Source organism: Rhineura floridana, chromosome 11 (genome assembly GCF_030035675.1).
Source record: "Rhineura floridana isolate rRhiFlo1 chromosome 11, rRhiFlo1.hap2, whole genome shotgun sequence".
Classification (NCBI taxonomy): domain Eukaryota; kingdom Metazoa; phylum Chordata; class Lepidosauria; order Squamata; family Rhineuridae; genus Rhineura; species Rhineura floridana.
The window spans coordinates 28754798-28768427 of record NC_084490.1 but is presented as its reverse complement, the minus strand read 5'-3'; the positions used below and the strand labels follow the sequence as shown (position 1 = coordinate 28768427).

Below are 13630 nucleotides of genomic sequence, written 5' to 3'. Positions count from 1 at the left end.
GCGTACGGTTACAATGTGCTGCACGTAATTGGTTCAGCCACCACTCTGGACCTGGATCCAGTTGGTGGTCCTTGTGATGTCCCTGTATATAGATATTACTGTAAATATGGTAAGTGCAGGTTTTGTAGGGTAAATGTGGTAAGTAGAGTGAGTGAGAGGGGGGAGTACATGGGCTAGAATGCTGGAGAATGCTGTATGATGATTGGCTGAGCATTTGAGTGGCTGAAGGTATAAATGAGAGGATGACAGTTGAGAAAGAGTTCTGTTGGTGGAGTTTTTGGGAGTTGGATGTGGGTTGGATTGTATTAGGCTGGTATTGAGGCAGATTACATATGACTAGAAACATAAAGAGTAACGCAATATATGAAACCATACGCTTGTTAAATATACCTTAAGTAATCTTGTTATTTCCTGGTGTTTATAAATAAATATTTTCTTGGTTTACCAAAGGCCTGATCCTTGACTGGGGCTTTCACAGACCAGAGGGGTAGGCAGGGTATTTACCAAGGTGGAGAAACAGTATCAAATGGTGGCAGCGCTGAAGATATAGTGTATCATCAAGTATCCAGGGCAACCCAGGGCTGTATGCTTTATTGGCACAAAGATACAGGGGGGTTGTGGCCTGCAAGTGCACCCAGACACAAAGTAACAATAAGCCAGAAGGAGACTAAGGGAAAGTCTCAAAGCAATATTGTGAAATAGGGAAAGCTGGTGGTGCTGCCTAGCAGTGGGATCTTGCGAGATCTGTGCTAGAGCCGGTGAGAGAACAAATAAAAACCAGGATCCTGACTGAAGGGCCCTGACAGGAGGTGGCAGCAGGTGCAATCCTGACAGTCTTCAGTGTTCTCGGAGGAAAAAACAAGAGGTAATTCCACAAGCTTGAATTCTGCGCACCTTGCTCTTGGGTTCTCAGCTCAAGCACAATCATTACTCATAAATGTAGAACCTCCTTCCACTAGAGATTCACCAAACTTCTTATATTTTTCAGAATTCTTATTGAGACCTCACTTGTGTTGGCTTTCAAGACACCAGGCTTGTTTCCATGTAGGCTTTGAGGCCCAGCACCTCTCAGTTTAAAACTTAAGAACCAAGAATACTGTGTTTCCAAAACATCTTGGATACATATGTAGCATGTTGAAACTGCTTGAGAAAAACATGAACAAGATTTTCCTTTAAGCAGGACCCTTCTACTCCCTCTCAAGGCTCTTAAAAGTTGAAGGGCTGTAGCTCAGTGGTAGAGCTGGGGTAGCCAGAGACAGCTTGCGTGTTGGGTTTGGACCTAACAATCACATACTTTGCATGGAGAACTCCTCAGGTTCAAATCTATTGTAACTTAAGGTAAGGTTGAAAAAGATACCTTCCTGAAATCCTGGAGTGTTGCTACCATTCAATGTAGACATTACTGAGCTAGATGGACCAATGGTCTGACTCAGAAAAGGCAACTTCCTACTTTCTTATTTCACTCCTCTTGGGGATTGGGTAGTCTGCTACCGAAAATCCAATTGGACCACAAAGGTACAAAAGAAGTACGATACATGTATGAGAGAGAAATGAACGCAGCCTTTGCATGATACCCAGAAGAATAGGACTGGAAACAGGAAGTTAAAGATGCTTTGGAGCAGTCTTTTATTTTCCTTCTAGGCCAGAAGAGTTTTTGACTCTCTTGTCTGTTAGCACCAGGATACTGGGGTATACTTGGAAAGAAATGTGATTCTGCAAATGGTGAGGGAGGATATGGAATGGAGAACATATAAGAAGGGTTTAAATGGAAAAAGATGCTGTTTCTGGCAGCTCATAAGGCTGCCTCCCACAGCACCCAAAACCAAAGGAAGACCCACAAAGCTGAACCTTCCCATTTTTCTAATACACAAAAGGAGCTTACAGTGCTTCGCCACTCAGGTCCAGTGCTATAGCACAGAAAAGAAATGGAGAGATGCCAGAGTACAGCTGCTACCTACTAATCACATTCCCTGTCTAACACTCAGGAGTCCTGGCTGCCATGCCACAGTCTTTTAACCCTCAGACTGAACATATGCTTGGTATTTGCCAGAACAAAGTATTTCAAACAGGGTGGGAAAACAGGTGGATTGGGGATAGAATCAAGGACTGGACTTGCTATCTCTTTCTCCCATGCAATATAGGGCATACAAATGGTTTCTGGGGGGCAGGGGGGAACATGGTGGAGGGGCAATTGTAACTGCAACAGCAAGAGCAGAAGCAACAGCAGTCCCCATGAGAGCGGGGGGGGGGAGTCAAGATATGCTTTGGACCTGCAGGCAGGAGCTTGAGTTAAGCTTTGCTGTCACACGGTGACTTTGTCCTGAGGAAGGTAAGCCAAGCCAGCATGGAGAGATTGCAATCACATCCAGGATTCTTGAAGTTACCCAGGTGGATCCTATCTGCCATCACCTTTAACTGCAGCAGCCACCCAGTAGGGCCCCCATCACATTTACTTCTAAGAGCATGACTGAGTCTCGACTGATGCTTCCAACAGGTGAACAAGGACAGGTACTCTCAGAAAGTGTGAACAAGCTGCATGTTGGGTACTGTTTGCACAATCTGAATGGAGGGCAGGCTTTGGGAGGTTACTGGACTTTGCAGAAGCTGTACCATTTGGGATGTACTGTTGCCCTCCCCAGCCGATTGAGTGCTGTCTGGGCTGCTCACCTGCAGTGTTGGCACACTCTCCAACACTTGGAGAGTCTGTTCTCCCTGGGCACTGCGGATGATCAGGAGGTTCTGCCCAGTCCCTGAGCTACCCTCAGGACCTTGCAGCTGGAGGCCAGGCAGTTCTTGCACTGTCTGGATATTCTCTACCTCCTGCACACACAACCGGGTCTGCTCTCCTCCTGCACTCCTCAGTACCAACACATTCTGAACTCCCTCCTCCGTCTGCAGAGTCTCAAAGTGCATGTCCTGCACCCCCTCTAGGCTCTCTACCTCACCCCCTGGCCCCAGAAGCTCCTCCCCTGGAGAGTTCTGTACCACAATTAGGTTCTGGCTTTCCTCCTCCACACCAGGTCCCTGTTGGAGGTCCACCTCAGAGAGCTCATGGGAACTGGACAGAGCATTCCTCACAACATTCATCTCCTGAGAGGGACTCAGAGTCTGAAGCTGAACGCTGCCCATCTCCTCTGAAGGCTGGAGCTGCTGCCCATCCTGGGAAGAAACCAGGCCCTGGATCTGAATGGTCCCATCCAGCTGTTGGGAAGGTGAGAGGCTCTGGATTTCAACGTTGGCCACAGGCTGATTGGAAGAGGGCAGGTGATGGATCTGCAGAGGACTGGCTTGCTGTGGAGATGGCAAGGACTGGATCTGAAGGGAGCCCACTTGCTGGGAAGGTTGGAGAGTTTGGAGTTGGAGGGTCCCCACCTGATCAGAGGATGACATAGCCTGAAATTGCACCGTGTTTACCTTCTGGGAAGGATGAAGAGTTTGGAACTGCACTGTGTCAGTCGGTGCACAACTGGACAGGCTCTGGATCTGCACTGTGCCTGCCGACTGGGAGGTGGAAAAACCTTGGATCTGGACATTGCTCTGGGGAAGGCTTTGGATCTGCACAATGCCAGTCTGTTGAGAATGCGGGAGGATCTGGATTGTGCCAGTTTGCTGGGAAGCAGGCAGGGTCTGAATTTGCAGAGTGCCACCTTGCTGAGCAATAGGAAAGCTCTGGAGGGGCTGGGGCAGGGTTTGAATCTGGATGGTGCCTGCCTGTGGAGCAGCTGGCAGAGTTTGGAACTGCACTGTGCCCACTTGCTGTTCTGGCAAGCTCTGGAGAACAATAACATTCTGTCCGCTAGTCTGCAACCCTGGTGTCCTCTGGATTTGCACATTAGGGAGGGGCTGCATGCTGGCCCCAGTGGCACTGGGCATCAGAATGATATTCTGGCTGCCAGACACCGATGGTGTGGGGGGAGGCAATGGCACAGGTTTCTTGGCCTTACCTTGACGGAGCGAGACAGATTTGCCTGGGGTGGTGGGAGCAGCTGGCAACAGGGTAAAGCTGGCCGGAGCAGTGGATGTAGTGGGCACCTGGGGACTGGGCAGTAGGATCAGTTTGGGGGGTGAACTTTGGGGGGGTGGCAGCTGCTGCTGCTGCACACTGGGGATAAGTTGCAAGCCCTGTGCTGTCTGCACAAGCAGGAAAGTCTGAGTGTTAGAAGAAACAGCAGGGGCTGGGCTGCCACTTAACTCCACATTCAGAGTGGCCTGCAAGTTGGGCATGATTTGCACCTCCTGGGTGGCAGCAGGTGAGGGAGCGGCTGGACGACTGGGTGTCTCAGCACTGCTATGGGTGCGTAAGTGGCGCTGCAGGTAAGAGGCCATGACAAAGGCCTTGGAACAAACTGGGCACTGGAAGGGGCGCTCCCGCGAATGGGTGCGTCTGTGCAGCGCCAGGTTGGAGGAGTGGGTGAAGGCCTTGCCACAGTCCCGACAACAATATGGTCTTTCACCAGTGTGCACTCGCTGATGTTGCCGGAGGTTGGATGTCTGAGTGAAGGCCTTGCCGCAGGTTTGACAGGCAAAGGGACGCTCACCAGTGTGCAGCTGCTGGTGCCGGCGGAGGCACGAGGTGTTCTTGAAGGTTTTCCCACAATCTTGGCAAGCGTATGGCCGTTCACCAGTATGTTGGCGTAAGTGGTACTGGTAATGAGAAGCCCATTTGAATGCCATCCCACAGGTGGGGCAGGTGAAGGCACGCAACCCCGTGTGTACCCGCTGGTGGATGCGCAGCAGGGATGAGCGTTTGAAGGCTTTCCCACATTCACTACAAGCGTAGGGACGCTCACCTGTGTGGTCGCGCAGGTGGTAACGCAGCCCAGATGAGCCCTTGAATGATTTCCCACACTCTCCGCACACATAGGGTCGCTCAGGGGGTGGGGGCGGTGTCACTGTGGCTGCAGGCACTGGCTCAGCCTGTGCTGGACATGTCACCTCAGCTTCCTCCAGCCGCTGTTCAGCTGGGGGATGTGAACGCTGATGGCCCAACAGGCTGGCCAGTGCTGGGAAAGAGCGTTCACATACCATACAGGTGTATGTGCGATCTGATGAGTGCTGGCTCTGCTGGTGCCGTGCTAAACCCACTGCACTCTTGAAAGTCTTACTGCACGCTGAGCAAGCTAGGGAGGGTGCGGGGGATGCTACGGACGCCACTTCCTCCTGCACTGGTGGCGGTGGCGGCTGCTGCAAAGGCAATGGCTCTGCCGGGGCCAAATGTGTTTCTTGGTGACTCAGCAACTGCTCCTGCAAGGGGAAGGTGAGATGGCAGACACTACATCGAAAGAGCATCTCTACAGTGGTGGTTGGTTCCTCCAAGAAGAGCTGTGCAGGAGGTGCAACGTCTGCATGAGATTCCAAGTGCCGCTGCAGATATGGATCAGACGCAAAGGCCTTACCACAAATAACACAAGTGTGGGCAGGACGGGCAGCATGTGCTGAACGGCAGTGCAATGCCAGGTTAGAAGAGTGGGTGAAGGCCTTACCACAGTCTTGGCATCGGTAGGGCCTCTCGCCAGTATGTACCCGTTGATGCTGCCGCAGGTTGGTGGACTGTGTGAAGGCCTTGCCGCAGATGGGGCAGACATAAGGACGCTCGCCTGTATGGGTGTGGCGGTGCCGCCGCAGGCTGGACGAATTCTTGAAGGCCTTGTCGCATGCCGGACAGGGGTATGGGCGTTCGCCGGTGTGTTGACGTAGGTGATACTGGTAATGTGAGGACCACTTAAAGGCCAGGCCACACTGCGCGCACTTGAAGGCACGCAGACCAGTATGCACACTCTGATGGATCTGAAGCAAGGACGACCGTTTGAATGCCTTGCCACATTCACCACACTTGTAAGGCCGTTCACCCGTGTGTCCGCGTTGGTGGTACAACAAGGCTGATGACCCCTTGAAGGCCTTGGGACACTCTGAGCACTTGTAAGGGCGCTCACCTGTGTGAGTCCGCTGGTGGTGGATGAGCCGTGATGACCATTTAAACACCTTGCCACATACCAGGCACTCATACTGGTGATCGCCACTGCTGCCACTGGGGCCTCCACCTGATGGGGCCACCACTGGCACTGTCGCTGCCTGCATCTCTAGCTGCTGAGCTCCCACCATTGCACCAGAGTTCACCTGCTGGAAACGGAGAGAGAATGAATATGTGTGTACATCCTTACCATAATTATCACACACTGACACCAAATCAGACAGATAGTTCATCTAGCTCAGCATTGTCCATGCAGGACTCTTTCCATCCCTACTCGGGAATTTGAAGGACTGAACCTGGGACCTCCAGCATGCAAACCATGTGCTCTATTATTGAGATATGGCCCCTTCCCATTTGTGTCTGAGGTGATACAAATCTGGACAGTGACTTTACCCCCTCACTTTCATATGGGGAAGTAGTTGAGCAAATAAGCACTTATGTTACGTTCCAGGAGTTACCAGGGTGTTTCTTACAAATACCTCCTCAGTTGAAAATAGTAGGGTAAAATTACCACATATGGACCTGCTTCCTATAAAAACTAGTGATGATTAAATGATTCCTACATACACAAACAGGAAGACAGTTTATGACTTGCAACTGAATATTTAAACAGACCCTACTGGAAAAAAATCATTTGAAATGTGGTGTTGGTGGAGAGCTTTGCGAATACCATGGACTGCGAAAATGACAAATAATTGGGTGTTAGAACAAATTAAACCAGAACTGTCACTAGAAGCTAAAATGATGAAATGGAGGTTATCATACTTTGGACACATCATGAGAAGACATGATACACTAGAAAAGACAATAATGCTGGGAAAAACAGAAAGAAGTAGAAAAAGAGGAAGACCAAACAAGAGATGGATTGATTCCATAAAGGAAGCCACAGCCTGAACTTACAAGATCTGAACTGGGTGATTCATGACAGATACTATTGGAGGTCACTGATTCATAGGGTCACCATAAGTCGTAATCGACTTGAAGGCACACAACAACAACAACGGGGAAAAATGTGACCTCTAAGGAGAGTATTATTAAATACTTGTGCCTAAAGTTTACTAAGGCCTTTACAAATATAAAATAAAATGACAGCCCTTGCCTTTACTCTCTAATAGACTTGATACAAGAAGAAAAAGGAACGGGGGTGAAGAAAGCTCACACTGGAACAGCTGCTCCTTCTCTGGGTGGATGTTCTGCATGCCATTATGTTCTTCCTATGAGGCACAGATATGAGGTAGTACAGGATCTCTCTCTCTCTCTCTGGTGATTTTCCCCCCACATATGCAAATCCCTGCTTGGTGATGAACTCATAACAGATGATTACATGGCAACCTCTTAAGGCAGGGATGGGGAGCCTGTGGCCCTCTAGGTGTTCTTAGATTTCAACATTCATCAGTCCTAGCCAGCATGACAAATGGGCAGGGATAATGGGAGTTGTCACCCAACAACATCTGGAGGGTCACAGGTTCCCAATCCCTGTCCTAGAGTCTGAGAAATGGTAATTTCCCCATCATTGTCTCTCCCTCCCCCTCCCCAACGATCTGCTACCAGGATGATCCAGCACTTGCAGCTTGTCCAGAAAATGCCTCACTCCCCAAACATCTGGTGCTACCTGGCCCTGGCTGCTTCAGTGTGCACTAGGGATGTCCTAGAATTCCATCCAATTCAGATTTGGTACCGGATTTTCCATTAATTTCCTTATTCTCTATGGTTGTGAATTGGATTTTTATGTAGCGATTTCCCATGGCTATTTAAAAAAATATTGTTGTTAAAAACTCCACCTCTAAAATATAAATATTAAGAACAATAATTTTATTGATATTTCCTTTATGTACTGATATTTCTGTTCAAAATATCGTTATTTCCTTTAAAATTATTTCCTTTCAAAATATCAATATTAATATCAATATTTTTTGCAAGGGGAAAAGTGGATTGGCAACAGTAGCAGACAAAGAACAAACTTGAATCAATACCAGCCTGTTATTTCAATGGAATGCTTTTGAACTGACACCAGACAACGGATCCCATCTCTGGTGCGCACATTGAGGATGGAGCTATTTTCCCCTAAGGTCACCACAGAAACTTTGAGCAGCAGCAGTTGGAACAGCCAGAGCATCAGTGGCATGCAAGACCTGGGAAGGGGCCATTTTCCATCATCATCCCTTATCAGTTGCCTAGGAGGCCTATGTGATGTCCCTGTATATAGATATTACTGTAAATATGGTAAGTGCAGGTTTATTAAAGTATATATGGTAAGTGGACTGAGTGAGACGGGGGAGTACATGGGCTAGAATGCTTCAGAATGCTGTATGATGATTGGCTGAGTGTTTGAGTTGCTGAAGGTATAAATGAGAGGATGACAGTTGAGAGGGTGGAGTTTGGGAGTTCTGTCTGTTGTGGGTTGGAGTTGGTTGTGGGTTGGATTGTATTAGGCTGGTATTGAGGCAGATTACATATGACTAGAAACATAAGGAGTAATAAAATATATGAAACTATACGCTTGTTAAATATACCTTAAGTAATCTTGTTATTTCCTGGTGTTTATAAATAAATATTTTCTTGGTTTACCAAAAGCCTGATCCTTGGCTGGGGCTTTCACAGACCAGAAGGGTGGGCAGGGTATTTACCAAGGTGGAGAAACAGTATCAAATGGTGGCAGCGCTGAAGAGATAGTGTAACATCATCGAGTATCCAGAGCAACCCAGGGCTGTATGCTTTATAGGCACAAAGATACAGGGGGGTTGTGGCCTGCAAGTGCACCCAGACACAAAGTAACAATAAGCCAGAAGGAGACTAAGGGAAAGTCTCAAAGCAATATTGTGAAATAGGGAGTGGCTGGTGGTGCTGCCTAGCAGTGGGATCTTGTGAGATCTGTGCTAGAGCCGGTGAGAGAACAAATAAAAACCAGGATCCTGACTGGTGGGACCTGACAGGTGGTGGCAGCAGCAGGGATCCTGACAGCCTATTGTCAGGCAGAAAGGTAAGATATAAATAATTATAAATAAAACTATGTAGCCTATTAAATTTATAACCTGGTCTTCTTCCCAAAAGGAACCCAGGGTGACAAACCAGTTTTAAAACAAGAAAAGCATCTTTAAAACATTTTAAATACAAAATACATCTTAAAAACACCTTAAACAATCCCAGTACAGATGCAGTTGGAATAAAGGCATCTACATAAAAGGCTTGTTGAAAGAGGAAGGTCTTCAGTAGGTGTCAAAAAGACAGCGCCTGTCTAAATTCTAAGGGGTGTGAATTCCAAAGGGCAGGTGTCACTACACCAAATATCCACTTCTTATGTCATGCGGAACAGACCTCCTGATGAGATAGTATCTGCAGGAGGTCCTCACCTGCAGAGTACAGTAATTGACTGGGTGTATAAGAGGTGAGATTATCTTTCAGGTATTCTGGTCCCAAGGGGTATAGGACTTCATATGCCAAAACCAGCACCTTGAACTTAGACTGGCAGCTGGAATAATAACAGTGGCCAAGATTGTTGTAAAATGCTTTGTATATTTGTTTTTAATTGTTGTAAACCACCCAGAGAGCTTTGGCTATGGGGCGGTATATAAATGCAATAATAACAATAATGATAACAACAACAACAACAACAACAGCAAACATTTTAAAAAGTCCAGAAATATTTAGGATGGGGGAATATTGTAGCTGAAAGAGTCATCACAGCTGTATTGCTGCCCAGATGTGAACTGGCATCTGCCTCATGATCTCATCTGAACAAATTGACAGTGGCAGTCAGGAATTACTCTTCCCATTTGTAAAGTTGTATATCTGGATGCCAAAATCCACTATGTGAATATAGGAAAGAAGCAGGGTAGGAGAGGGTCTCTACCTGTTAGTGAAGATTTCTTAACCTTTTGCATGTGTGCTGTAATGATTACCTGCCTTCCTCCCAAACTATCAGGGGATGTAGGTTTCACATGCACAGTACCCTTATGTCACCAGAAAACACTCCTGGTTGTGGACATTTGGACAACTGGAGAGAAACAATTGCTTGCCTATTGCGTTCTTTTAGCCCAGGAGGGGGGATTTGGATCCCATCCCAACCCCTGTCTTCATCAAAAGATCATTTCAACTATGAGGACTGCCTCCTTTTGTCAGTTAAAAGATTAGGAAGAAGGAATTAGCCAAATTTCACATCCTTTGAGGCTAACTCAATTATTCTCTCCCTCCCTCCCATGCAAAGATTCTTTATGTCAGATGTGGGGAACATTTGGTCCTACAGATGTTGCTAAGCCACAGCTCCCATAATCCCTGGCCATTGGCCATGCTTGCCAGGGCTGACAGAACTTGTAATTCAGGGGGGGAAATCTGTAGGGCCAAAGGCTCTCCACATCTGCCCTATGCACTGACAAGAACAGCTCCTTTGCAACTTAAAGACAGCAGAGATGAGATGAAGAATTGGCTGTGAAGGATACCGTACTCTGAGATCCCCTCAATCCTTTAACAGACAAAAGGACATGCCACTTAAAGCAGGGATCCTGTGTCTCTTCAGATATGGTTGGGCTCTAACGCCAATGGCCAGGAGTTATAGTATAGCTGTATCTGGGGACCACAGGCTCCCCATCTTTGGGTTAAAGCAAGGGTGGCAAACCTTTTCCGGGTAGAGGGCCACATTGACCATGGCCAATCCTCAAAGGTCCGCATTTTAAAATGGTGTAGCTGACGTGGAAAAGTGGGTGTAGCCAAAGCAGAAAATTAATACCTTTTAAATTAAAAGCTGACTACATAGAGCCCATTATTTAAAATCCAATACAGGATCAATTTCTTTTTTTTCTGACATGGGCGGAACACAGACACCGCACAATTGCCACCAAGCGTACTTATTTTACTTCTTTGTTAAGCCTTATAGGATCACAAAACAGGGGGGAAATGACCTGAGGAAGAGCTTTCTTCCCCTCCCCGACCCATCAACTGAAAATGTTAAAAGAGGTTTCAACATATTTTAAATACTTTTTCAGCCACGTAGTCCTGGAGAAGAGGATTTTACGGTTCTCTCTCTTATTCAATTCTCCACACTTCCAGTAGAAATAGTTCTAAGGGGTAGCAGCTATAGTTAAATATGTTTAAAACCGGATCATGTTTCTGTGTAAGTTTTAATGATATGGGACTAAATCTGACCCTGGTTCTAACGGAGCTAAATCTCTGTTTCGTCCTCTGTAGACAGCTTCCCTGAACATGAGCACCTCTCTTTCCTCCCTCCCGAATATTATGTAATTAATGCCTTTGAGCCAAACACCGCGCCTTTAATGAAAACCTACTTCAGTGTCTCCGCCCACTACCATTCACAGGAAACCATTGTATCGGAGGGCAAAAAAATTCTGTGACATTTCCCTTTAAATATGGACCTGCCCCTTTAAGGAACCTAGCTTCGCCGCCCCTCCCCCTTCGTTGCCGTTTGGCCTCGCGACGTCTTTTCTTCCTTTCTCCCTCTCTCTGCTTTTTCCTCACCTGGGCGGTTTTTTTCCTCCCCGCTCGCTTCGTCTCAATAGAAGGTTGATGGGAGGAGTACCACGGGGCTGTGGGGGGAGGGGCCCTCGCTCCACCCTCCCAACGGCCGGCGGTGCGAGACACCCAAGCTTTAACTCGCTCACACTAACAGCGCGCGAGGACAACTGGCCTCGCCCCTTTGCGCTTCTGCCATTGGCCACGCAAAGCATCTTGGTAGTTGTAGTTTGGGGGGGATATCCGTCGCCATCTTGGCTGCGTACCACGTGCACGAGAAGAATTTAGGAAAGGGCGAAATTGGAAGAAGGAAGTTTCTCTCGTCCTGTCATAATTGCTGCATATTTAGGCCACCGGAAGTATCGTTGATACTGTAAGGTTTTGAGAAAGTGTTAAACTTATTTGTGTTATTTATTTCAGAGAAGGTGGTAGCGTGGTATCGCATCATGAGAGCGTTGACATTTTTGAGCCTTACACTAAAGGTTGTGACGTCACTATTGTGTGCCCGATGACACTGTGATACATTTAATATATTATAAAATGACGAAAGAAGGCAGAGAGGGCACCTAATAAAAGGAATTTATTATTTTTCAGTTATTATCCAGCTCTGCTGCCATGTGGCCTTAGCGATATCGCAGCTTATAATGATATCATCCTGCCTACCTTGATACGTATGTAAATATTAAGTAAAATAATAAAATAGTTGAAAATTACATACTTGGGTATCAGTTAAAAGTGCAATCCTAACCCTACTGTACTCACAAGTAAGTCCTATGGAATTCAGTGGGCTTCACTCCCAGTCTGGGATATTTGAATGTGAGACAGAAGCTGTATTTTAGATGTTATTTTATCGAAAGGATAATTTTATCAGATTTGGCGTTCCACAGACACAACTGAGTAGTGGGAAAAGCAGCATTGGGTAGAATTTTCCCTTAAATGTAAATGTACTGGCTTCAAGTTGATTCCGAGTTATGGCAACCCTATGAATAGGGTTTTCTTGAGGCTGAGAGGCAGTGACTGGCCCAAGGTCACCCAGTGAGCTTCATGGCTATGTGGGGATTCAAACCCTGGTCTCCCAGGTCGTAGTCCATCACCTTAACCGCTACGCTACACTGGCTCTAGAATTTTCCCTTAGGACTCTTAAAAAGCAGTTAGAACCCTCTTTGACAACCGTAATATCAAATCACTCAAAATGTACTTAACAAAGCCCATCCAATTAAAAGAATGTATTTAATATATATTTAACATCCTGCTCTTTAGCCCCGAAGATTTTCCAGAAATAAGATAAAAACAAAAATGTATCCAGTCTGCAACTGCTAAAAATTAAAACTGTTGGTGGAGCTGCGTGGAACAAAACCATACTGCTGCTGTACCATGCTTTCAGCACAGGCTGTCATCTCTTCCATAGGAAAATAGATTACACATCTATCCTTTAACCACCCAGGGGCAGCACTAAGTCAAATACATTAATTCTACCAAAACTAAAAGAGATCTTGGGCACTCTCCCTTTTAATGCAGTTGCAGCTTCTTGGCTCTTTACAGAGGGCTGTGCATGGTAGGTAATAGAGTGTGTTTGTTTGAGGAGAAAAAGGGTTACTACAGTTATTGGTAATTATAATCTGCTTGGATTTCTCTGTAGGCTACTTAACTTGAAATAAGCAACTTCTCTGTTTTACCTCTGAAAAGAGACCAATGCAGCTCACAAACTTAGCTTGTTTACTCCTAGAGCAAGTTTATCCAGTGAAATTTATTGATTGATCTGTTCCATTCTTCATTTGTTACATTTGTAAATTATCACATATCTCCTTAAGTGGCTCGGAAAGACACCTATTATTGAGTTTTTGGTAGTAGGCAAATATAATCCAGTGTCTGTTTATTCCTTCCACTAGGATCCACAAGGTGGCTTAATATCCATGTAAAATAGTTTATAACAATATTTATTTACAAAACGTTTATACCCATTTCAAATCCAAGGTCTTTTGAAAGTGGCTTACAGGGAGTTAAACAAAAATACAATAAAACAATACCATGAAAACCCATAATTTTAAAATCATATGCGAAGTAGAAAGGCATTGGACTACGACCTGGGAGACCAGGGTTCAAATCCACACAGAACCATGAAGCTCACTGGGTGACCTTGGGCCAGTCACTGCCTCTCAGCCTCATGAAAACTGTATTCATAGGGTCACCATAAGT

At 46.4% G+C, this 13630-nt stretch overlaps 1 protein-coding gene across 2 annotated transcripts; it reads right to left on the bottom strand.

The window, feature by feature from the left end:
- Positions 1 to 1538: 1538 nt before the first annotated feature.
- Positions 1539 to 11610, bottom strand: ZNF628 (zinc finger protein 628). 2 transcript variants are annotated; one of them, XM_061588074.1, is made up of 2 exons: positions 11441 to 11610; positions 1539 to 6117 (listed from the first exon to the last, which is right to left on the bottom strand). In XM_061588074.1, exon 2 carries the CDS (start codon positions 6100 to 6102, stop codon positions 2515 to 2517), a length of 3588 nt encoding a protein of 1195 aa, XP_061444058.1. In that variant the 5' UTR covers positions 6103 to 6117; positions 11441 to 11610; the 3' UTR covers positions 1539 to 2514. The 2 variants fall into 2 exon arrangements, with proteins under 2 accessions (XP_061444058.1, XP_061444059.1); XM_061588075.1 differs by having other exon boundaries at positions 1539 to 6120; positions 11441 to 11579.
- Positions 11611 to 13630: the final 2020 nt, after the last annotated feature.

What these genes read in the sequence shown, in the direction of transcription:
- ZNF628 (XM_061588074.1), bottom strand. Translation starts at nt 6,102, where the DNA reads ATGGTGGGAGCTCAGCAGCTAGAGATGCAGGCAGCGACAGTGCCAGTG.